We start from the raw sequence: 22,977 nt of genomic DNA on the forward strand, positions 1-22,977 counted from the left end.
GGTCACTTCTCCCATCGTGATAGCAATACAAACACGCATGCACACACATGCACACACGCATGCACACACATGCACCTTGCCTTAGTTGCACTAAAAAAAATCCATTGTAATGTTCCCACTTCCACATTAGATGGCGATCTTGTATCACCGGTTTGTGCAGCTACATTTTTTAAAATGAAAATTATATATATTTTACATTTCTTAAGTCATTTATTGTAAGTTCAGATTTTAATGTCATTTTGTATTTAATACAATTTGTCATCGTATTAATTCCTCGTGTCTGTGCTCGTTTCTTAGTGGTTCTCTTATTTTAAAATTACTTGTTGTTTTTTTTTTACATTTATATTTTCACTTTTGGATTAAACTGATTTTATGACACCAACTTCATGTTTTAATGTAACTTTTGTTTTAATTTCATGATGTAATTTTTGTCTAATTACATTTGCTGTACCTGATATTTCAAACCCCAGGTTTCAATCCTGTTTCTAATCCACCTCATAAAAGTTGTTATTGGAAGAGTGGTCAACATTTTCAGAAACTGATATCTGAGCCTGTATGCTAAAGAGCCTATAGTAGTTACGTTTACTCAGAATTTTAACACCTGACAGGTTTTTGTTGTTTTTGGTGGTGTTCAAGTAAATCAAACAAGTAGGTTCTGTTTTAAAGAGGCTCAAATGTTTGCTTGTTTCAATATGATGAAAACATCTGCTGTGCTTTTTGTTTTTACATGACTGCACTCCACATGGTTTCAGTTTGCTTTTTATGTTTTTCCTATTCAAAAACCAAAACCAAGCAATGCACCCAAGCTCTCGTTTGGCATGCAATTCTAATTTCTAATTGCTTTTTGGTTTAGTCTAACCCGATAAGCACAAAAAAAGGAATTCTTTTTAAACGCATGTTCTCATATGGGGACGATGGGTTTATTTTATGGCGTAAAGCAATAAAATCACCACAGTTTATGTATAAAACACTTTATCGAGCAGAATGAAGTTTAATGTGTAGATAAGCCAAAATATAAAAACTCTGTGTTTTACACTAAGGTGTTACATCTTACAAGCATCAACAATAATTATTATATGTGATATCATTTACTTACAAACAGCAATTATGAGGTAGCAATTATAAGTTACTGTGCTATATTTTTTATTGTAATAATATTATAATAACCACACGATAATACAGTTAAAGGCATGTAGGGTCAGGCATGTAAGTATGAGCAATTTCTTTATAGCATCTCAGTGTAAGTTTTATTGTCCAAAGGGAAGCATCAAAATATGCGAATAGCTCACTCTGCAGTGGCAAGTTATGGACACATTTTTGTTCAAGGGCTCAGACAAAGACAAGGGACCTCGGTTTAAAATATAAGACTTTGACTAAATAATGAGTGTTTCTGTAAATATAAATACACTGCATAAACTGAAAAAAAAGCATTACACTAAAAGAACCAGATCCCCACATCCCATATCATTTACAGTGTCAGGGGTGATGTGTGACAGAAGGCTAGCAGCAAGAGTGAAAGAGAAGGTTTGCAGGATGGTAGTGAGACCTGCTCTGATGTCGGGTTTACTGGAGGTGGGAGAACTGAAGACCATAAGATTCTCATCGAGAGTGACGAGGATGGAGAGGATTAGAAATGAATACATCAGAGGGACAGCTCAGGCTGAGCAGTTTGAAGAGACAAAGTCAGAGGGCCGAGGCTGAGATGGTTTACACACGTGCAGAGGAGGGAGAGTCGATATACTGGGCAAAAGATGATGAAGATGGAGCTGAGAGGCAGGAGGAAAAGAGGAAGACCTCAGAGAAGGTTCATGGAAGTAGTGAAGGTGAACATGCAGAGGGCTGGTGACAGAGGAGGATGCTGGGGTAAGATGAAAGCAGATGATGCACTGTGGCGACCCCTAAAGGGAGCCGGAAGAAGAAAACTGCGTCCTTCTGCAGACTGTTTGTCTGATGCAGAAGGACACATTCGTGCATAGCCTTGAACACCAGGAACTATGTCCTGGTCTCACTAGATAACACTAACACTGAACTGTAATTCAGCCTAAACAGTCTGAAGCGGTAGAGGGCGCTGTGTAGCCTACCCAGTAAAAACGAGGAAGAAGAGGCGGAACCAACGTAAAACGAAGAAGGGGCACCAGGGTAACCATGGCTAAAGTTGACAGCGGAGCGAAACCACTACAAAATGCCATGAAAATGGCCAAAGTGGCAATACAGCTGGACGGAGGGAACAGACACAAGGTCAGTGAGCCCCGGGGGCCGACAGCACGGACACAGCAGCGGGAAGCGGACAGGAAGCGGCGGGTGGGGATGTAAACAGAGGGAGGGGGCGGAGGCTGTCAGTGGTTAGCCACATAACGTTAACCTGCTCGTTATTCTATACATGCAAAACTACCTTTAATTAATAATGATATTTATTCACTGCCATCCCGAGACTCACCTCAGTGTTTTGTCCTATGAAAGGGCCTTTTTGCTGCATTGTCATCAAGTTTATTTTACACGCATAACACCAGTGTTTACGATGCGTTATAATAAAGAATATTTGCGTCTAAAAACAGAGACAAACCTGTCACTTTCACTCGTGTTATTCAAAACACGTCGAGCTAAAATATGCAGAGGAAACAAACACTCTTCTGTGGATTCTTTTTCATTTTCCCCATCACACTGTGACCACCTGCGTGTGTCCCCCTGACCCGTCGAGTAGACCCTGAAGGTGGTCTGCACTCTGGTGTCTGCACCAAGATGTTTACAACAGATCTTTTAAGTCCTGTAAGCTCTTCGGTGGGACCTCCGTGGATCAGCCTTGTTTGTTCACATTCCACAGATGCTCCCATCTCAAGTCAACACTTTAAACTCGTTGTTTTGCTCCAAATCATTGCTGAACAGTTTCTGCTTTGTCACAGGGCGCATTATGCTGCTGAAAGAAGCTACAGCCATCAGAGAGTCTGTAGGGCAGGGGAGTCCAACTCCAGGCCTCAAGGGTCAGTGTCCTGCAGGTTTTAGATCTCACCCTGGGTCAACACACCTGAATCAAATGATTAGTTCATTACCAGGCCTCTGGAAAACCTCAAGACATGTTGAGGAGGTCATTTAGCCATTTGAATCAGCTGTGTTGGATCAAGGACACATCTAAAACCTGCAGGACACCGGCCCTTGAGGCCTGGCATTCCCCATCCCTGGTCTACATGATCTGCAACCATGCTCATGTAGGCAGTACCTGCCAAAGTAACATCCATGTGGATGGCAGGATCCAAGGTTTCCCAGCAGAACAGGCCAGCTGTCACTCACGCATGCATCAGTGAGCCTTGGCCACCCATCACCCTGTCGCTGTTCCTTCCTTGGACCACTTTGATAGATACTGTCCCCCGATCCCTGCAGACCAGGAACATCCTACAACAGCTTTTTTGTTTTTAAATTTTAAAAATCAGAGAGCTGCTCTGACCCCGTCTTCTAGCCATCACAATTTGGCCCTCCACTCAAATCTTCACATTTGCCCATTTTTCCTGCTTCTAACGTCAACTTTAAGGACAAAATGTTGACTTGCTCTGTAATATATCCCACCCACTAACACGTTCTTTGATGAAGAGATAATCAGTGTTATTCACGTAACCTGTCAGTGTTTATACACTTGTGATTGATCAGCGTATATATTTTCCTCTATGGTGATGTTCTCAAACTCGGGTCCTTTACAGGAAGCCTGCGAGTTTGAGGGCTCTGCGCAGTATCTAATATGTTTCTTGGAGTCTGTTTGTGTGCATGTCATATATTTTTCTATTGGCAGAACAAAATAAATGCTGTTGTTTATAGGTTTTGATTGGTTGGGTTGAGGTGACCCCTGATCATAGCTGGCAGTGACCTAATCTGTAGGCACTGTCACCTGTCTGTCTCTGTCCTGGTGCACAAAAACAGTAGGTGTGAATTTAGACCCAGGACATCCTTTGTACTAGTTAAAGTGCAACTAGGTTTCCTCTAAAAACAGATTATCCTCAGCACCACATGTAACCAGTCCAAAGCTGAACTGCTTTCCTGAGTTACAAAACTCTTTCTTTATCAAAGTTGGAGGGACTAAAACTACAACTAATGTGTTAATGCGATGCATGCCAGTGTGTGAGGTTATCAGTAGCCTGTGTACTTATAACAACCGATGGCCTGTTTGTGGTCTCTCTGCAGGAAGCTTACTGTGAATACCTCCGGACCATCAACTACATATCACATGCACTTTTGGAGGAAGCTGTTTCACAGAGTAAGAGCTGAAGGAAATGTGTGACTGATGATGAAGGAGCATAATGGTATAAGGTCTCTGCTCAGTTTACCTGTTAGTGTGCGAACAGTCCAGTGCTTGTTAAAGCAGACACTGAACACGGAACATGAACCAGTTTACAAGCAGAACTACACTCCTGACCTGACCGAAGCAACCTCTGACTTTGAAAAAAGATGCCAATACAGACGTACCGAAAGCTGCAGTTCCTGGAGCAGTGCTTCCTCCAGTGAGTCAGGCCCACAACTTCAGAGCAGGAAAAAGCACTTCCTGATCCAAAAATCAGTGCTGTTTGTTGTTATCAAAGAATTCCCGCAGTCCCGCACTTCAGAACTCTTTAAAATGTTTGTATAGCAGTGGACTCATAAGGCGCACAACATGTAAAAGTGGCAGCTCATTCAGAGTATGAAATGTAACTGCATTAATGTTTCTTAAAGATACTACATCTTTGACGCTCAAAAATGGAACAAAAATGTTTCAGCATTTGTTATTCATGGATACATCCGAGCAGTTTCATCGCTGTGCGATAGTCCAGATTTAATAGGGGACTATAGGGCTACAGCCCAAAAATGTACAACATGAAAATGGCCAATAATTGAATCTTTTATATGGAGTCTGTTGGTAAATCATATCCTGTGGCCGCCACAGTTACCAAAGCTCTACTCGGTTTAACATCTGTGGGTTTAAAGCTGATTGTTTTTATGAGGCAGATAGGCTCATCTGTTCATCATCTCAGGCTACGTCCACACGCACACGGGTGTTTTTGCAAACGCAGATTTTTCTGTGCATTTGCACCTTTCGTCCACACGAAAACGGCGTTTTCGATCACTGGAAACTGAGATTTTTAAAAACTCCTGCCAGGGTAGAGATTCTCGAAAAACTCTGTTTTTGTGTTTACATGTGGACGAGGAAAACTGAGATTTACTCACGCAAGCTCAAAGGTGTGCACCTTGTTTGACGTGACGCTCCATCCATTCAGAAAGGCAGAGGCGTTGTCAGTTTTGAATAAATTAACAAAAAAATGAAAATAAAATGTATGCATTCTGTATGCATTTAGTTCATTCCTAAGTTGTGAGTCTACACCAGCCAAAATCCTGTTTCTGGTTATTAACATTTGAAATGATGAAGGTACTTGAAAAGTAACACAAAATTAGCTGCCTTTCCAGAAAAACACAAAGCTTTTGTCCTGAAGGTTTGCATAAAACCCTGTTTACTCTTTCCCTCCCAGGCTTCTAGACTGGCCAACATTTCTGCACGGCTAGGATTTGGCACGTTCTTGACAACGTTTGACTGCGTTTTTGGCGTTTACATGTGGACGGAGATATTTTTCCAAACTGCACGTGTGGACGGGATTTTTAAAAAGAAAGAAAATGGAAAATCTCCGTTTTCAAAAATACCCGTGTACGTGTGGATGTAGCCTCAGTGGCACCATGACCTGTTTGTGTGGCTGCTTTGATCAATCAAAAAGCAGTGTTATCTGCAAGCCATAAGGGTACCACCTGAATGTGAGCGTGTTGGACTCGATGGATTTGTGACCCGGACCAATCAAGGGTTGCTACTCAGTAATCCTCTTGTTCCAACACTGATAATCATTCTGATCAAGGCTTGAACTAATCAACCATTTGTGAAATTCAATCAGCTTTCTCATGCCATGTGATGACCTGTGTATAGTAGAGAGATTAATCCCATCTCATGGCGTGATATGTGTCTTTCTGGCCTCAGTGGAAAAGGAGATAGTGTCAGTGGAAGTGGCTCGGATGTTGACCCTAGCTGAGCAGTGTCTGGAGCGAGCCAAGTCATTTGTAGGGAAGAGCACCGAGCCCCCCGACCTGTCAGCTTCTGCTTTCTCTTCGGGTTCACCTGGCCTACCAGAGCCCCATCACACTGCGGTCGTCCCTGCCTCTCACACTGCAGACACTGGTGAGTACGTTCTCCTCCAATCAGAAGCATCTCTTCTATAAACACACTGGTCAGTCGCTGCTAAGTTGGAGCCAGGAGTCACAAGTCAGATGTGACCTGCTGCACAGTGTTATGTCATCTCATTGTGTCTTTAGCCTGAGTTCTTGGTCTCTGTTTGACTGCAGTCACAGTACCTGCGGGTGGTGCTCTTGTGGCCACAGACCATAAATCCTCGAGTCCCAGAGTGAGCGGTCGCAGCAGGCTGTTGTCAGACGAAGCCGAGGAGCCCTCACCTTTCCTGCCTCCCGAAGTCTTCCACAAACTACAAGCAGAAGCTTCGCAGGACACGAGCAAAAAGTAAAGACTGGTTTTCATCAAGGAGAGGAAATATTGCTCCAGTGATAGAAGCTGGACAAACAAAGAAGAACAGACTTAGTAGTTGCTCTGGATTCCTGTAAAAGCACAGTGTTTTCAAGTGAAACAGCAAACGTGTTGCAGTCGATTTGTTATCTAAATTGACGCGCGCCGTGAGTCATGTATTGTTTGTTTATGCGTTTGTGCGCTGCAGGGAGCTGACACCCATCGAAGAAGCCTCACGTTTGAACCAGAAGCTGAAAGCTAATTACGAAGCTCGCCTGGCGAGACTCACACCTGGTCAAGCCTACCAGAAGACATCTTTGGTAAGTTTGGGAAATGAACTCGTCTCAGTCTGTTGTCACATACGCTACTTTGTTGTCCTTGTTTGAGCACAAGTTTATTTAAAAATGTAAAGACGTGACAACTTCTGTTAAAACGATTTCCAAAAATGTTACATTTTTTATTTTAGTGATATATAAAAATTGTTTAACAGTATTTTTTGTTTGCACCTTTATTTTGCACGTGGAATATAACAGGTAGATGATTTTTCTTAGCCAGAGGACAAACTTCCTGAGGAAGAGTCGGATTCAATTATTGATATTATTCCTTCCAGTTTTGCAGCATGTGTATACATATTTGGTCCGATTTGCCTGGATATTCAATCACACTTAGTCTTTTTCCCCCTCTAAAGCCACAAGGCTGCCGTGATGTCATCTGACAGAGTTATCATAGACATAACTTAATGATAATGGTCGCGCTCTGATTGCTACTTTCTGTCTCCTGTACTCGCTGAAGTTTGTTGTTCCCTGTCACTAAATGACCACAGCACACTCAATTTGCATGTGTGTGGCACAAATGAAACAAAGGGGGGCTTTTTTTGGAAAAGGGTCTAAAAATTGGTAGGTAAAGTTTATTGAAAACATTTCAAATTTGGGCAACAGTAAAGTTTTAACTGAAGTGTGAGAGGGAGGCCAGAGCCCAGCCGGTGACGATATCTAAAAACATGTAAAATTGTGTTGTTGTTGGGTTTTTATGAAGCTCGGGTTGATGGCAGTGTCACGATTATGTGAAGATACTGTTGATGCTGAGGAACATATACAGGTTTTACGCTTTCATGCAGACTTCTATATCTCACATATTGAAACCTTCAGTTCCAGAACTTATACAAGGTGTTGTTAAAACAGGAGGCGATTCATAAATGTGCTTCAACTTTCAACTTCAACAAAGTTAAAAATAAATAGAATTTTAATGACTTTTATATCAATCTTAATATAACTTTTTAAACTGTAAAACCTTCATTTTATGCTAGCATATTTACCCAGTCACCTCCTTATAATAACAGTGAAGATTATATTTTGATAAAAGGGAAGACAAAGAAAGACCAACGGTTTTTATTCTAATTAGTTTCACTTTGTGGTTCTGAGTGTTTCCTCTCCTACTGAAAAGATGGCCTATGCTTGACGGACGGTGCAGGTGACATATTCAGTGCTCAGGATTGGTCCGTCTTTCCTGACATCTTTGTCACTGTCACCAGTATCAGGCTGGGCGTGTTTTAGATGGATTAGCTCTTGGTAAGTGCATTGCTCACAGTTGTCTATAGTGTGCATCAATGAGAGAAAAGCCAAAGTTTCCATAATGAACCAGAAGAAGGCAGGCCTGAGGAGGCAGTACAGGGCTCAGTGTAAATCTCAGAAATTCACCTTCATGTTGATGCTACTTCAATGTATTCCCCCTTACTAAACTCCTCCACCTTAATGTAATGCCCTCATCAGCAATGGGCTCTTCAGCAGGGTACTGCACCCTAACATACTGCAGAGATGTGAGGAGCATACCAAAGAACAGGTCAGAGCTGATGGCAAACAGCATTAGAGCGGTGCTTTTTAAGTATTTAACATTAACATATGAGCATGCTGTGAAAGTACATTCAAAGGTAATTTAAAGATAAGAACACAAATATTCACATTTTACTTTTGTGTGTGATTTGATTTTGTTACCTGTAAATGAGGCAAAGAAAGAATTTATCAAAATAAAAGTTTAATGTTGCACAAAAATAGTGTTTATTTCGGTTATGCGAACTAAACGCAGCTAGCCGAGTCAAGTTTCACCGCAATGCCAGACTCACTCACCATCTCACTGTTTTTCCAGCATTACTCTTCACATTCATAATGCTCCATTACATCATGTATTTCATCAGCTCCAAACAAAAGCTCAGGCAGCAGCCAAAATGTAAATCCTTAAACGACGTGTATTAGTGTGTGTGGGAACGGTTGTGGGAAAACAGTGTTTATGTGATTGCTCTTTCTTTTTTGTCTCTGCTCAGCCTAAACAGAAATTTGACACACTTTTTCCCTGACTGTGGTCTCTCACCCTGTCAGTAAAATGTTTTTCTGCCTTTGCATTTGTAAATTAAACTTTCTTTGACTGCCTGGTAGACATTAGTCTCATACACTTTGAATCTTCTTTAAAAGGACCTGTTATTCTCATTTGTTTTGTCTAAAACTTAGATTTAGCTCATTTCTTTTTAAGGCTTTCTTCTGATTGGCTGCCCCTTGCAGACAGAAGTTTTCACCAGCTGGTGGGTGGGGCTCGAATGTACACGTGTTTTTTTTTTTTTTTGTTGGATGTATTACTACCAATAGTTTTTACATTTTGGTGACCATTGAAATTAAAGTTAATGCTTCAAATAAGTTGGTAAATAGAAATATGAACAGGAATGATAAAATGCGTGAAATATGAATTACAAAGGGGTGTAGATACTTAATCAAAGCCTCTCTGTGCTGCACCACCTGGTTTGTGGATACTGACATCTACAAGTGGTTTGTATTAATCTAAGCTCTAGGGACATTTATCATACAAATGCAAATAATGAAATTCCACGCTACAGAGAAGTGGTAAACATTGATTAAGTGCTTTTAGAATAAAATATCCTCAGTTTCTTCTGTTATTCGCCTAATAGTTGTATTTAATATGTATTTAATGTCACAAACTTTGACCTCAGTTTAAGTACTGAATCATTTTCTGCGATGGTAATCAAAATAATGGAAACTCTGGCGGAGTAAAGCGCGCTACCTGTGCTTTTATTTTGTATTCTGGTCTTCCGGTTCGCGGTTCCGCTGCTGTTAATGGTGAGTGTGACGGGCGGAGGGAGCAGGCTACCTGAGAGCGTTTTATTTTAGCCGGGTAACGTGTGAGCTACAAAGCAGAACTTTCTCTCGTCGTTTTTTATAATTTTAGTGGGAAACTCGCTACATTAAAAAAATATATATAATAAATAATGGTAAGCAAAATGCCGCCAAGTTTAGCTTACATCTGGTTAGCTTGGTTTTTTCTTAATTGGCTCGGTTGTAGGCTAACACTTCTTTTTCTGTAGAGATCTTTTTTTATTTTGAGCTGTAGGTTTTTAAAGTAACGTTAACTTGTCAATTAGGTGCGGAATATGTTTCGACAGTCTGCGGAGCTTCATGTTTTCTGGAGGAAATTAAAGGCCTTTGTAAAGGTAAAGTCATAATGGCTAATTTTGTTAGCCAATTAACGCCACTGACACGTCCCCCCTACAAGCTTTTAATGACACTAACGTGGCAAATAATTAAGGCATTGTGTTTTAAAATACACAGTATGCACAGTATAATAATTAAGTCAATATAAAAATAAACTGAAAATGCTCTTTGGTTTATGGAAAAAGGTGAAGTATTTTCAAGGTTTGCACTTTAAATTGCACATCAGGGATTCCCAGTATATTTAACGTTTATTTACAGAATAGTATTAAAACTACGTGTGGTGTCTTAAATAGTTTTTAATGTAACTGCTATTACAAAACATGTAAATCAGGAGATATCCTTTTAATACAGAACCACAACATGATATGTAGTAAAGAGCTGTCAACGAGTGACTAAGAGTTTTGTGGCTGCACACTTGGAGTGGAGGGAACTCGTTTGTGTTGGTATCACCAACAAATACTTTACTTTCATGTTGTGTGGAACTTGGATGATGCCTGCTGTAGTTTTTTAAGTGGTGGTTGGCAGTGTCATTGACGTTTCTGGTGTGGATTTTGTCCCCTGTTGGCCCATATGTGCCTCCACATTTCTGAGTTGATGCAGGAAAAACCTTTATTTTCCTAGTACTTAGAAATCTGAGTTTAAGGTATGTGTGAGTCGCGGTTGTGTGTTTTATTTACAGAAAGATTCATCAATGGTTGCTATCATTTTTTTTCTCAAATAGAGGAAAGGCTGCATTAAGGCCCAGGGGAATATTTTGAACTTTGATTTATGTTAAGCTATTTTAGTAGAGTCCAAGATTAGATCTCATTTTATTGAACAGATGCATACAGTGAAGTAAAGTAATAAGTAAATAGCCTTCTCTCCATTTTCCCCATTCAGACACTCTCTCTCCAGCGGCAGATGATGGAGAACCTCATCATAGCCAAAGCCAGGCAGGATGCTGTATCCTTTGAATATGGTAAACAGTTGGATTTACTGCATGGGGCTTTAAGGTTTGTAGCAATCCAAATGCAAAAAACCAAAGATGTGTATTAATTTTGAGCAACAATCGCCGCCTTGATGCTTGCATTATGTTCAAATGCCAATGAAGTAGGTGGTGCATTGCTGGGAATTGGGCCAGGAGAAGAGAGAATGGTTCAAGCGGAAAAGGACATTAAACATCGGATTTCTGATTTAGGAATGTTGATTTTTGCTTCTTCTTCTTTTTTTAACGTTCATCCTTTAGCTGAATAAGCTTTGCTTTTATTGTTGTTTGATGTATCCTAAATTTTATGCTCTCTGACTTAAGCGGTCCTTTTTGGATCACCTTGTTTAAATTGCAGAGTTGTGGAAACAACACACTAAGAAAGAAATCACTCTTTGCAGAATCACCCACTCCACTGGCATAAACAGTACTTTTAGATTCCAGTCACGGTGTGGCTTCAGTGCTGTGGATAGTTTGGATCCACACTAACACTGCAAAACACCAAAATCACACAATAGCAAACTAACTTGCTGAGCCAAACTCTGTGTTGTGTAAGGTGATTTGAGTGTTTTTTGTCAGTGGAGGCTGGTGGAGTGTAGTGGCTTCACTTTCCCAGTGAAGTTCACTTTCCTCAGTCAGTGATGCTGACCCACAATTGTTGTTGTTGTTGTTGTTATTATTATTATTATTATTATTATTATTATTAGATATTAAATATGCTTTGACAAAGTTTATTGAAAGTTGTAGCAGTTCTGAGTAACCAGCTGCTTTTAAATGACTTGTAAAGTTGACCTGTTGCTACAGCAGAAAATGCAAAGATGTGTATTTTACATTCAGACTAAAAACCAACAGATTTTTGATCCATATTACTCAAATGAGACTTCCCAGTGTGTTGGAAATCTCTCTGATTAAACGGTCGTACAAATGTAAAACGTGGTGACACTGATAATGCAGCTTACCTGTGTTTCATCAGCTGATCTGTAGGTCGTACAGCTTTTTGTAAAGCTCTTTTACATTTGCTTGAAAAATGACTGAAGCTTTTAATCAGTTACTGATTGCTGATTAAGTTTATACTTGTAATACTAAAAAGTAGTTACAAGCTTCTTATCAAAGAAAAATCCATTGGTTTGGACATTAGTGGCAACATGTGAATAGTTTGACTCTCTAAAGCTTTAATGAACTTTATAAGATTTCCCAGGATATACTCACGTCTTATCCATGCTGTGGTTTGGAGATTTCCTTAATGTTGACATTAGCTACAGCGGAAGATGGAGGACAGAAGACTGAGGCTGCAGGAAGAGGCCAACAGGTACAGTGAGCTTTTCATTAACACAGTGAATTAAACTAAAGCATCTTTGTTTTGGTCACCTTAAATGTAAATGTATAAGAGCTGTGCACTCCTCTTTGTGCTCATGCCTGATGCAAGCTGGGACAGGAGGTTATATTTCTAGGGAGGTGTTATATGATGACCGATAGGTTTGCACTGTGAATTTCATACAGAAGCATAAAGTCCCTGCAATAAATCACAGATGTCAGGAAAACTGGACACACTTTTAAAAATTATTTTTTAAAAGTTCTGTAAATAACTTATTTTTTTAATGCACAGATTGAACTCTGTAGTACTCTGTAGCTATAAATAAGTTTCCATAATATTTCTCATTTCTTTTCTTCACACCTGCATGTAATTAATTCCTTCTTCTATTTGCACATTTGGTTAACCAGACATGACAGTGATCCTGTATTAAGTATAACTTCTGTGCTGTTATTTATAGCATTTATTGACCAAATTACAGTGTTTATAAACTGTGTAAATAACCTACTGCATAATAAACCAGAGATTGCAGGTTTCTTGCTGGGGTTTTGCAGTCAGGACAAAAACATAGTGGCTGTTGGAACCTCAACAAGGGGCTCTGCTGCCAAAATTAGCGATCACTGGCAGGCATACAATTTCAATAACCTCTCCTGTGTATGCGTTCGTCATTCCAGGAGATTTGCAGCGTCTGGGGCAATGACTCCAGAGGAGCGAGAGCAGCGTATTCTCTACACCAATGTTCTGGAATATGAACAGGACCATGTAAGTTTAAATGCTATTAAAAAGCGTTGGCAGGTGTAAATGAAGATTAGAAGACTTTGCATAGCAGCAAATAATTCTACAATAATTCAGTACAGTAAACAAGATGGCAAACTCTGGACCTACCTATTTATTTCCTCTTCAGATCTCCAGTTTCCAGCAAAGTATCTTAGTTTGTTCCAAATCACACAGAATTGCATGTTGTTGTTTTTCTATAGCTCTTCTTTTTCTACTGATGCAGTGTCGATGCACAGCAAGTTACAGGCAGCCCACGTTTCAGCAGTCCCCTCTGTTTTCTTTCACAAGTTCTCAAGTATTGAGTTTTATGTTGGTTAATTAATGACTAATCACTTAATAGACCTTTATATATGTGTTTACGACATTTTTGTTTTGGCCTCTTTAGGATTGGCCCAAACAGTGGAAAGCCAAAATGAAGAAGACTCCTGATGTCTCGTTAGTGTCAAATCTGGTCTCCTACCTGCTCAGGTAACTGACAACAAGGTGGAAAACGGTTTTATTTTTCTTGTGTGGAGAAATACCTGTGCTATTTATTTGTGCTTTTTTAACACAACAAGACACAGTCAAAGCATTCAAATGTTGTGACTGCTCAGGAATGTCCTTTCTGGGTTTTATTCAAGTATTGGGGTGTTTTGTCAATCAGAAGGGTATTTTGGCTTGAGTGTCTGGAGAATTGCAAAGAGACGAAACCAGGCAGTAAGCCGAAACTAAAGTAACGAATAGGGAAATATGCATAAAGGCAAAAAACTGTCTGCCACGACTTCAACAACACCAGAGAAATTGAGCTGAATTCGAGGTTTGATTTGACTTTCTCTTTGTCCTTTGGTTTGACATGTAGTTAATAAAAGTTTCACTTATTATTATCAAATTTACAGTAAAGTTAAACACAATAATAAATCATATACAGCACAGATTTTATAGAATATGCATAAACGGTGAAGTTGGTTGTGTATTTGCTTCAGATGGTTTAACTGTGCTACAGAATTAGGCAGTCCTAATCCTGCATGTACTTGTTTCACTGAGAGTAGTTTGGACTTCTGGTAGAGGAGCTCATGTGCGCGTACACACACAGCACCCCGCGATGACAAAGCAAACACACGTTTGTCAGAGTTTAGAACGAATGCAGTCTGAAGAGAGCTGCATGCCTTTAATGAAGAAACGCTCAGCTCTAATCCATTTTAAGACAAGTGAAACAACAATGTAGTGCAGAGTATTTACAGATGAATGATAATGAACCTTCTAAAAGATGTTCAGTCATTTAATGATCTTTAATGATTTCTGGAGCACAGTTTGTTATTAATCTGTGGACTTGGAAAGTTTTTAAATTGTGTTATTCCACAGCCGTTTCTGATTTTGCATCGTCAGTGGATTCTGTTATCGCTCTTAACTGTGTCCTCAGCCGGTCCGACCACCCAGTTGTGAAGCTGCTGAGGAAACATCAGTACCGAGTTTACAACCGGCTGTACCCCATCGTTAGTAAAGGTCTCCCTAAGAGTCCCGCCATGCCACTGAGACCACGTCACAGCATTCACAACCCACTTCATCCAGGTAAGGGGTTGGTTTGGAAGACAGTGGCTTCATATTCATGTTCTCTTGGCTTCTTTTTTGTGCTAACTAGTTAAAATTTTTGTTAATGAGGATTTGAGACAGAACACTGGATTCAGCTCTACTCTGTATGGGAAGCATTTAGAGGTTCTGGACTCGTGATGCTGTTAATTGGAGTGAACCAAGTTACGTTAATGGTGACATGTTCTGAATCACACAGAGACTCCGAAGAGACCAGTCAGGACAGCAAGTAGTACCCAAAGTGTAAAGAGCTTCAGCACAGACTCTTTGATTTCTCCCTCGCGCTCCCACAACCTCATCCCTAAATATGAGGAGGAAGAGGCGGAGGAGCCCAGCGAGCAGGGGACAATGGACCGGGAGAACTCATTTGAAGATCTGGAGCAGTTTGTGACTCAGATGGATTGGGTTCCACCCCCCAGCAGCACAGACGACACTGCCTCGGATTCAGATTTGGTCTGCGATTGTTCTGTGCCGCTGGAGCAGGATGAGAGCCACGTCCAGGAGCTGGAGAAGAGAGCGCTTAAAGAACACCTGAAAGCTGTCGTCAAGGACGTTCATATTGCAATCGGTGAGCACAGCTTGTTGTTTTGGAACAGCAAACTCTTCTCTTGTCACGACATTTGCATTCATTGATGGGAGTTAAATGATACGGCTGTGTTCTGTCTTTCAGATCAGCTTCTGTCTTTGTGTTTGCTGTCCTTTGAGTGCCTAAACACTGCCAGCTTTAAGGACCTGTGTCTCGCCAGCATTGAGGAAGCCTTCTTCACACCCCTGTGGAGCGCCCTAGTGGCTCTTTTCAGGTAGTGCACCTGTAATCCTCAGTTCTGTGCCAGAGGCACAAAGGTGCCGAAACACCAATAATCAAAGAGCTGTTTAGATAATAGAGATCTTATAATCCACTATGGCCAAATGTAACCAAATTCTTGAGAAATATAGTGCATAGAAACTACTTTCCTATTAAATATTAGATTATACGTACTATTAAATAACTGCCTTACTGCTTCTAATAGATTATTCATCCAGATTTGAACACCCAAATTTAAGCTTGGCTTCCTGCAGGTCGTTAAAAGTCCGAATTCCCATAAAACAGATATTTTTAAGGTTGTGAAGAAAGCCAATAAGATAAAACAAGTTAACATGTTTCTAACATTGTTGTCCCTTTATCACCCATATTTATTAAATGTAAGTTTTAGTGTGGGACGAAACACTAGGAGGCATTAATTAGTGTTGGTGACATCTTTAAATCCCTTTTTTTGTGTGACCAACAAAATTCAAAGAGTCATTTATTGTCACGTAAATGAAATGTGACAAATACTGTATAGTAACTGTATCACTGTTGAGCAGTCATACAAACTGCTACTTAGTGCAAATAATAATACACAATTTTAGCTTTTTACAACTTTAATTAAACTCACTAACTTACTGTTAGCAAAATGTTCTTCTGTCACCGAGTGTAGGGTGTGAGACAGTGCTCTTAGGAAAACACAGGTGCAGTGCACGTGTCGGTTCAGATCTAGAGGTAATTTGTGAAAACGTTGACCTGAATTTAAAAGGTTGCTGCAGAATAGAGAAATGGATCAAAACAGGCTGCATGCAGAGAGAAATGAGTCTTAGACGTATGTTATGCTGTCTGCTTAAACTGGTTGGAAAAGACTGCTACAAATGTAGCTTTCAGACTGTGTAATAACACTTAAAAAGTTCATTTAACCAGTGGGTCAAGGTCTCTGACCAGCATGGGGCAGTGCTGCTCTTATTTTTGCTCAGCTTCCCTCATCTGCTGTTCTCTGTTTGGGTTCTCAACTTGTTTGTGTTGCAGATTTCGCTGTAGTTGACTGTGATGGTACTTCTAACATTATTGTGTTTTATATTTGATTCCCAGTTGTGTGCTGTGCCATTAATTTTCCGCGTTTCCTATACTCAACCTTTAGTTTAGCTGGATTCAAACAAATTCAGTGGTAGTTGGTGTCGTGGCACTGAAGTGAGCTGGGTGATTTAGATTATTAATATAAATATAAAAAATATGTTTAAAATAAAATTTAAAAAAGCTCTTGCAAGAAGCCAGAAAATTAGAGTTTAAAGATTTTATGTTGGAAACAGCCTGAAAGAAATTTGAGATGCGATCTTCAGCAGTATCCCTGTGTTTGTCGGTCAGACCCGCCCTGCGCTGATGCATGATTGCAAAACACGAACGCTCAGCTGGAGACTTCAGAAAAGTGACATCACCTGCATCACCATGGCTGTGTTCATCCTTTATATACAGTCCACTGTTACCACATGGAAGCTGTATCATTTCTTGAATGATGGAGGAGAATTTTAAGTTTTATTGATACTAATAATTATGCATCAACTTGCCATACTTTTTACTTTATTGCAGAAATAAGAAGTGGAATAGCTCTGCAGTGTCTCGTGGTGATGTGCCCTAATTTTAGCTAGAAGCTAAAGTGGAACTATTTTTGTTGAGTTTTATGTTAAGCAGGTATGAGGGTGTCAGACAATGATCCTGTGGAAGAGCGATGTGTTGTGCTCATGTCCTAAATATTAACAACCACGTCAAGAAATAAGAAAAGCTTCTTGATTCTGGGGTTTTTATTCCACTTTAGGGTAAGAAAGAAAGCTTTAAAAAATATTCCTCATTCTGCCATCGACTAGGAATAACCTGGAGTTTAAATATCCAAAATGTACCCCCTACACAACCACTACCAGGTTTTCATGTGACGCTTCCCAGACTTGCATCATTCTTTGCTCCGTTTCCATCATTTAGTTATTTGTCCGTTTGTCGGATTTCGTTCTGGAGCCATTTGTCTTTGATTTCAGGAAGGTGTATGTAGAAAGGGAGGAGGCCTACGAGACCAGTGTGAAGCTGTACGGCGATGCTTCACCTGGAGATATCGGCATTCCCTTGAAACTGTTTCCCCAAAATACCGGTTCCCCACAAGGTTCCTACCCCTACGGGTCTGCTATCCAGGAGCTCAAACTTCTCATTCATGACCGATGTCCACAGAGGAAACTGGAATGCATTGGTGAGTCAGATTGTGTTGTTTTTATTCTCGTTTACACAAAGGCAGAGTTTTGGGATGGAAAGCTGCTCTTAAGAGAGGATTAATTCCAATTGAAAGAAGAAATACACCCTTTTCTGGCAGAAAACCATAGCCTGAGGCTTGGTACTGCTCTGCCTCTAACCTCCTCACGCTAATTTTTATTTTAGTATTTGCAGGTTTTGAAAGGTACAAAAAACATTTAATTTTGCTTCGTTAGAAGGGTTTCATGTTTGTGTGAAACTCTTTGGTGACTGGTGACGTGTCCTTTTGAATTTTAAATTCAGTCTGTTTTTAATCATAATCATAAGACCTCACATTTATAGAAAACTAAGTGTTATTATTCATCAGCATTAAACTTTACTAAAAGCTCTCTGCATCTGTAAAGTGTGAGGGCAGCCAGCCGTTAGGTGCACGTCCTCAGAGTGAAGAAGGCATAAGTCAATTCTTCTTGTGAGCTTTAAAGATAAACAGTTCTTGGCCAGATGGTCTCTGATGTCACTCTAAACCAGCATTTATGTATTTGCACTAAACCCAGAAAAAAACATTTTGTTCAGTAAATGATTGAAAAAATAATTTTGTTCCCTAAACTTTGCTTTGAATCCATTTTTGTCAGTCTCACAGACCTTTGACAGTCGGTCTGTTCTCACAGCAGCTGAAATCTAATGACTGCGCGGGCTGACTCATAAACAGAATATCAGCCTACTGCCTGCTCCTGTCACACAGTCTGCTTTAGGTCATTGTCTTGCTGTAGGGGGAAATAGCCTGCGAGGTCTATGGCATTGTTAGAAAATGGAGTGACGGCCTGTCTTGGTTACGATTCCTTTTCTGCCGTTCCCTCCACTGCAGCACCCGAGGCGTTCACACCCGCTCCGTGTAACATGTCAGATATTTTCGAGCACGTTCTTTCTCATCAGAAAACCTCAAACTCCAAATAAGATTCATCTGTCTGTAACACTTTGTCCCAACACATCTGTTTAATGTCCCAATGCGCTCTTTGTTTTTTCTTTCCTCTCAACTTTGCATCCAAACCCGTTTCTCTGGCTGCTATCTCTAATTACTGGGTCAATACTTCGATATCTTATATTATAATATTTGAAGCATTCAGTCTGTATTGCAGTGCTCCATGAGTTTTATCGTTTCTTGTGTTTTGTTCCAGTGAGGACGTTACGTCTGATCTGTGCCTGTGCCGAGGATTACAGGTGTCTTCATGAAGGGGACACGACTCCCAAAACAGCGGCCATGTGAGTAAATGATCAGCTCCAGTAAGTATCTGGGGTACTGCACTGACCAATCTTTCTTTTTCACTAACACACAAAAATGACAAATGTAACTGAGAAACAATGCAACAGTTATACAACACAGTGGTGTATTGTTCTTTTAGTTGAAGTGCTCTAAAGTACACCTCATTAAACTTAAATGAAAGTCCTTTCCTCATTGCATATTTCTCCTAATAGGAAGGGAAAGACTCTTCCGAGATCCGCTCATAAGTACCCAAACATCATTTAAGGGGTCCCTGCCTTGGTAGCTGCCCTGTCAGCTCTCATCACTGCTCATTTAGGTCTGGCACAGCAGGCGCTGTCTTGGGTCTGTTGCCCTCCTGTAGAGCGCCTCTTCCTGACCAGGCCCAAAAGTGGGTCGTCCTGGCTGAGCCTGGAACAACACCATGGTCCAGTGAGGAGGTTTGGGGAATAAATGAAAAGGGATGGAGTTTTGTGGACTGAACAGTGATACCCAGAGACAAATGCTCAGTAGGTTGTAGCATGCATAGGGTTCAGCAAATTAAACGCGTTCTTTGTTGACAGAGTTGGACCAAAACTTTGTAAAATAAATGGCAGCAGAGCTCTGCATATTTCTCATTGTGGCTTCGTATTATCGCTGAACTGTATCCGCTAGAGAACGCGTTAAAATCAGCACGAGTTTGGGCTTCATCTGTAATTTGGGCTGACAGTATTTTGGCATTATTATTTATGCAAACAGAGACTGAGACTTCTAGTGACTGCAAGTAAACAAACAGACGCTGGATTTCCTTTACTGAATGGGTGGGGATCATAGTCCTAGAATAAGAGCATTTATGAGGCTGTTAAAAGGACCACACTTAAGTTAAGGTTAGACGTTTTAAAATAGGACTCGTAACAGTCGACTCAAAACCTAGGGGGAATATGTCAGCAGCTTTTAAATGGGTTTTATGCGTGATTAATGCTTGTAAAAATCCTGTTTGCTCCAAGAGTCAAGGGGGAAAAACATCTTCCTTCTTCAGAAAGCTCTGAGGCAGTGTCTCCTGCTCCATATCTGTCTCTTTGCATCGGAGCGCTTGTGAAGTGATGAGACATGGCAGTGGAAGAGTTGATTGGGCGCAGCACTTCTCAAAGCTTTTGATCCAGAAAAGTTGTGACGTTGAGGGATTTTGATGTGTACCCTCACGACGCTAAAAGAAACAACTGGGCAACAAATGTCTCTCCAAGAAATGCAAACCTAATCACGCTGCATTTGTTATGTGGAAACACGAATCACGCTGTGTCCTGCCACAGCAGACATTTCAATCAGTGACTATTTTAGATTTCACAGAGCTTTGTTACCATCTTGTAGTAAAGATGAACATAAATCTCCAGGTTGGACTGGACTTTGACCCCAGACTGCCAGCGCTGGCATGTTTTTCTTTGCTGATTGCAGCTCAGTGCAGGGCCATATGTGACTGCTTTTCTTAGTCCCTTTTTAAATACAGGTTGCCTTTGTGGATGTCACTGTGACTCACAGAGTGGGTGTTTTTAATCCAAGGCCTGACTCAGATTGGAAAGTCGTTTTTTAAAAATCTAATCAAGATGTTTCGCAGACAGAGAAGCTGTGTGTATGTGTTAATATTTATGTTTATATTGCATATTTATCTCTCCTTGTGTATATCGAGTACACCAGTGCAACAACACTGAAGCGCACTATTTATTGTTCGCTGCTTGTTTCCGTATGGATTGATCTGCCGCAGCGTTTCGGTGCCTGACTGGTCCCCCAGCTTTGTCTTCCAAAGATGCATCTGGTCAGGATTTGTGTGCTTTGGCTTTAGCTGGTGTTTCGTTGTTCAGTATATAGAAAATTTGTTTAAGAAAAATACAGCGACAAAATGTCATTTAAACTTCACATCACGGTGCTTCCTGCTTTACCTTAAAAATTAAGATTTTTATGTCATAGCCATTTTGTCCTATTTTACCCAGACTCGCACTGGGATTAGGGTTGGGACTGTTTCCCATTTCCAGTGTGATAAAGGAGAAGGTGTGCTATACCAACAGAGTCTCGCTCACATAATAAAGGATCTAGCCTAACAGTTTAAGTGCTAGTACCTCGTAACATTTTCCAGGCTCTTCTCTACTTTTGGTCCACAGTTACCTGAAGTGATTCAGTCTGATTTTACTGTGTATTTGTAAAATTGCTCACCTGCCTCTCTGATTTTTCACCATACCCACCCCTTGCACACAGTGGAATCTCTCACCAGTAAATCTTGGATAAACCAGTGTCTCTGCAAGTGAGGAGTCCCGTTAAGCTCTACTTTAAAATCAAAGCAGACAGAAACATCCTCATTCTGTTCTTCTTGCTTTAGTTTTGAGATGCTGATGATGGACTAATGTAGCTGCTACCCACACATGGATTAATTTCAAATGGTGGCATTTTGGCTCACGTCTGCTTCACTTATATTACCAGACACGACCTGAAATGTTAGTGTGGCAGATATACTTAAAAAATGATTGTGGCTGTGGTTCAGGATGATCGTTAACAGGCTGTTGGAGATCCCTCTGAATGTTGTTGGTCTTTTCATTGATCATTGACCCAACAACTCCAGTTCAATTAAATATTCCCTCAGAATTTAGACGGGTTTCCTTTGGGTTTGTTTTTTTGCCTTCACTGTAAAATAAATTCTTTGTATAACCAAATTAGAATTTTTTTCCTGGCCTTTACCCTTACTCTTTAGAATCTAGTTTTAGTTGGTGGTTTGTTGTTTTGTTTTTTGTACTAGTCTTCTTTTTATTCTGTGAAAAGCCATCTAGTCCTTTTTTTCCCTTCCTCTTCTATTGTGATCCTCTGTATTCCCTCTACATCCATTTAATCGGGAAATTTTCTATCTTTCTGCTTCTGCCGTTTGCATTTTTAAACTTGTTGTCCCCTAAAGAGCCCTGCAAAACCATAATGTGGCCTAATCTTCCCTGAGAGATCAGTACTTGTGCATGTGGCTGGACTGCATTGTATCCTTGGAATGCAGAGACACCAGTTTTCGTGTGAGCGATCGATGTGTATGTTTACAGTAGTGAACTCTGAAGATTAGAGTTCAGGGCTTGCGATTGTGTGAGTATGTGAGGTCCAGCTCCCAGCGGTTACATGAGCTCGTCCACACCTTCCAGAACCCGCAGGAGGAGAGTATCCAGTTGCATGTGCACCGGGTCAGAGGAGTGCCAGCAACCTGCCTTCTCACGCAAACTAGCAAGCGAGCAGTTAGCCCTGCGTGTGAGTCCTGATAAACAAATGGTCACTGTCTGCACACAGGGAAAATGCTATCAAGCTGTCATCATCTCCCAGGCTGCAATTTGTCCTCCCAACAGATCTCAGAAAGGGAGCAAAGAGGGGAGGGGGGGAGGAAAAAAGGCTTTATCATTTCCATCCCCGAACAGCCATCCCGTTAAGAGCTACGTTTGATTTAGTTTCCTTTCAGTCCCCTGGAGAGTGCATGCAGTCATACTCTGCGAATGTTACTGTTTTTTTTCCCCTTCATCTTTATTTATTTGCTTTTGTTTTTCCTCTTACTTGAACTTACCGCCTCCTTCCTTCCTTTCCTCTGACAGCGGTGCAGACGACCTGTTACCCATCCTGTCCTACGTGGCTCTGCGGTGTCAGTGTCCTCAGCTGGTGTCTGAATGCGCTGCTTTGGAGGAGTTCATTCATGAAGGGTGAGTCATCCGCATGGAAAGTGATGATGTCCCTGGGAGCAGATAAACATACAGTTTGGTGCATAAATACATAAAATAACAGTAAAACGTGAGTATTTCGTTAACATGCTGCCGCTCAGTAAAATCTTATTTATTCCCAAGTTTAAAATAAAGAAACTTTTTGTCTAAAAGGCTGTTATGAGACCTTCCTCAGCTCTCTTAGTTGCCTCTTGTAGCCTGTGGAGTGATTCTATATGAAGGACAAAACTAAAGCTTTGCTTTGCGTCGCGCTTCCATCCAGCAGTGAGCAACAATGGCTAAAGGTAGATCAGAGTCAGCCAATCACTGACGGCAACCAGCACACCACCGCAAAAGGACAAGAAAACACTAATGTGGCTTCAGGTAGTG

The 22,977-nt window shown here is 40.7% G+C and overlaps 1 protein-coding gene across 1 annotated transcript in view; it reads left to right on the plus strand.

Annotated features, from left to right (window-relative positions):
* Window positions 1–2,092: 2,092 nt before the first annotated feature.
* The window catches only part of vps9d1 (VPS9 domain containing 1), a 28,262-nt gene continuing 7,377 nt past the window's right edge, over window positions 2,093–22,977 (plus strand). The window contains exons 1-15 of the mRNA XM_084936549.1: window positions 2,093–2,238; window positions 4,168–4,240; window positions 5,978–6,175; window positions 6,340–6,511; window positions 6,723–6,834; window positions 10,888–10,950; window positions 12,229–12,281; window positions 12,959–13,046; window positions 13,447–13,529; window positions 14,461–14,609; window positions 14,827–15,195; window positions 15,298–15,427; window positions 17,442–17,647; window positions 18,822–18,906; window positions 22,486–22,590. Coding sequence (XP_084792675.1) covers window positions 2,146–2,238; window positions 4,168–4,240; window positions 5,978–6,175; window positions 6,340–6,511; window positions 6,723–6,834; window positions 10,888–10,950; window positions 12,229–12,281; window positions 12,959–13,046; window positions 13,447–13,529; window positions 14,461–14,609; window positions 14,827–15,195; window positions 15,298–15,427; window positions 17,442–17,647; window positions 18,822–18,906; window positions 22,486–22,590 — 1,979 coding nt within the window. The 5' untranslated portion in view covers window positions 2,093–2,145. The remainder of the gene's footprint in view (window positions 2,239–4,167; window positions 4,241–5,977; window positions 6,176–6,339; window positions 6,512–6,722; window positions 6,835–10,887; window positions 10,951–12,228; window positions 12,282–12,958; window positions 13,047–13,446; window positions 13,530–14,460; window positions 14,610–14,826; window positions 15,196–15,297; window positions 15,428–17,441; window positions 17,648–18,821; window positions 18,907–22,485; window positions 22,591–22,977) is intronic.

The sequence above is a fragment of the Perissodus microlepis genome, chromosome 7 (genome assembly GCF_051167445.1).
Source record: "Perissodus microlepis isolate ML-2025 ecotype Zambia chromosome 7, ASM5116744v1, whole genome shotgun sequence".
Taxonomy (NCBI): Eukaryota; Metazoa; Chordata; class Actinopteri; order Cichliformes; family Cichlidae; genus Perissodus; species Perissodus microlepis.